We start from the raw sequence: 2446 nt of genomic DNA, 5'->3' as shown, positions 1-2446 counted from the left end.
TTTCTTTCGTGCTGATCTGTTCTTTAGCAGCCAAAGTCTCTTTCCAAAGTCAGCTATGAAGATCTTATTTAGGACCATTGGAGGCAGATCCTCTGCTGCTATCAGCAGCAAAAAGATTTTCCCCCCCCCCAACAATCAAAAATGGACACAAATCACAATCTAAGAAAAATGATTCCCTCCCCCCCCCAAAAGCTTAGAATGTGTGCAGCACGATGTTTTTTTCTTTTAGCTTTACCTTGTTCTTCAAAGTAAGAATGCAGTGTTTTATTTCTAATCCTGTACTTGGACATCTAAATGAGTGTCCTGATTCCATTTTGGCAGTGGGCTTCTAATTTGTTTTTAATTTCTGTGTTTAACTGTTGTTTCAATTTATTTTAGTTTGTTGTGAAGAATTCAGTGGAAGAAAATATGCTGAGCATCCAAAACAAGAAGAGGAAACTGGCTGCAGGAGCCTTTGCAACTAAAAAGCCTACTGCTAGTGAAGTGAAACAAACCAAAATTAATGAAATTAAGACTCTAATTGACTTATAATTTTTGGGATAGATGGTTAATTATTTGTGAATAACAAAGTTATAGCTGATATGGCAGTCATGTTCATAATATATACTTCACATGGGTTTATAATTATGCTACTAAGTTCATTGCCAGGGCTGTAAACTCAAATAGTGAAATTTAATTTTTTCCTGGTCAGTTTCTCTGTATTAACACTTTTCCCCCCCTTTTAATATGTGTTGCATTCTTGTAACTTGTAAAGCTCCCTTCACTTCCTAAATGTTATAACTTGTGTTTATACAAATAGTTTGACAAGGACCAAAAATCCCTGATTTAGAACAGAATTATAGTAATGACTTGCCTTTCTCTGCCTTTTGTATATGCAAGTATTTGATTTTTATTTTTAGAATGAAAATTCAAGTAGTATTTTTTCTGGTGTTGAGAATATTGCCATCTTTTCTTCCAAAGACAGAAGTATTAAGTGTGAGTAATACATAGACTGAACATAAATCTGTCCTTTAAACCAAACCAATCGTGTTTGCTCCCCGCCCCCAATAGCTGATCAATAATAATTGCAAAACTAGTAAGGTGATACTATCTTCTAAGAATAATATTACTATATTATTTTCTAGTTATCAGTCTGTATAGTTTTACATGTTTTTATAGTAAGTAAAACACTTTACGGAAAGACAGCTTCTGTATCTTCCTGTATGGATGCAGCAGGGAACTAATTGTCTGAAGTGAATTATGTTATGTATAAAGCCCTCTAATTTTGTGCATTTGTGTAAAATTTCTCAGAAATGTATGGAAATTCTAAATTTATATCTCCACATTTTTTTTATAGAATATTTGGATAAGAGTATTTAAATACTAGTTTAGCACTAGTGCTATTACCTAAGCATCTGTGAATTTTTACTGTCCTACAGTGTAGGTATTTGCTGCAGACAATATACAAAGTGTCCTTTTGTTTGTGATGTGTACTATGCTTATGTATTGGGAGGGAAAGTGAGTAAAAGCTGCTTTTATAATGGTTACAAACGCAACACATTTCTCCTACTAATCAACATAATTTGGAAGATGGCAGATAGAATATTGATTCAAGTACAAACTGACTTATGGAAGATGAGTAGTTTGGTTTAAAAAACAGAGACTAACAAAAAAAAAAACAAAACTCCTCAAATGCTCACTTGGATTTGTCATTATGCTCTTTTAATCCCACCTACCTTATCCCAGCTGTTTCTGTCCCTGGCATCTCCACCACAACTGACCCAACTCTTAGCCTAATTATATCAGATCCATAATCAAGAAGAAAAATAGGGAAAGTCAGGATAAGTCTGTAGCAGCAGGGAAATGATTATGATTTTTTCCTACTTTCAACTTAGCAATAGCTGGCTAGTGTTCTAAAGGGTAAATGAACAGCAACTGCAAATTTTGATACCTTCTAAAAGAATAGTGCAGGTTTTTAAAAGGAAATCTAAAAGGACCTTACTTGTGTTCAGCCACAAAACAATACTAGTCATTTTAATATTTTTCTTGTGCTAATACACTAATATGACAGGAATACTATTTAAAAAGAATGTATTTTCTCACTCTTTAAATTCTGTTACCCTGGTGCCCAAAGTTGTCCCATTTCCCCCTGCCCCCCAGTCTTGTAGGCAGGATCATAATGCCTTAGGTACTCTGTCAGATAAGAAAACAAGACTTACTCTAGGAGGTTACACATTAAGCAATTCACAACAAGCAAGTGTAGTAGTAGTAGGGAGGGGAGGCTGAAGACTATTAGAACTAAGCTAAGACAATAAAAGTATATGACTATCATTCTAAATAGACTGGTTTTAAACTAAATCTGCAATCTGTACTAGTTTACCTAGTCACTAACAGATACTTCCATAAGGCTTGCCTTAAGGTATAATCTTAAGAATGGACATCTTCTCCACAAAGATATGAGGGAAAG

At 34.3% G+C, this 2446-nt stretch overlaps 1 protein-coding gene across 1 annotated transcript in view; it reads left to right on the top strand.

The window, feature by feature from the left end:
* Positions 1-2439, top strand: part of HLTF (helicase like transcription factor) — a 44640-nt gene extending 42201 nt beyond the window's left edge. The window contains exon 25 of the mRNA XM_014524339.2: positions 379-2439. Within this exon, the coding sequence (XP_014379825.1) occupies positions 379-531 (153 nt within the window). The 3' untranslated portion in view covers positions 532-2439. The remainder of the gene's footprint in view (positions 1-378) is intronic.
* The last annotated feature ends 7 nt before the right edge of the window (positions 2440-2446 follow it).

Source organism: Alligator sinensis, unplaced genomic scaffold (assembly GCF_000455745.1).
Source record: "Alligator sinensis unplaced genomic scaffold, ASM45574v1 scaffold1178_1, whole genome shotgun sequence".
NCBI lineage: Eukaryota > Metazoa > Chordata > Crocodylia > Alligatoridae > Alligator > Alligator sinensis.
This window is presented reverse-complemented; position numbering and strand designations above follow the sequence as displayed.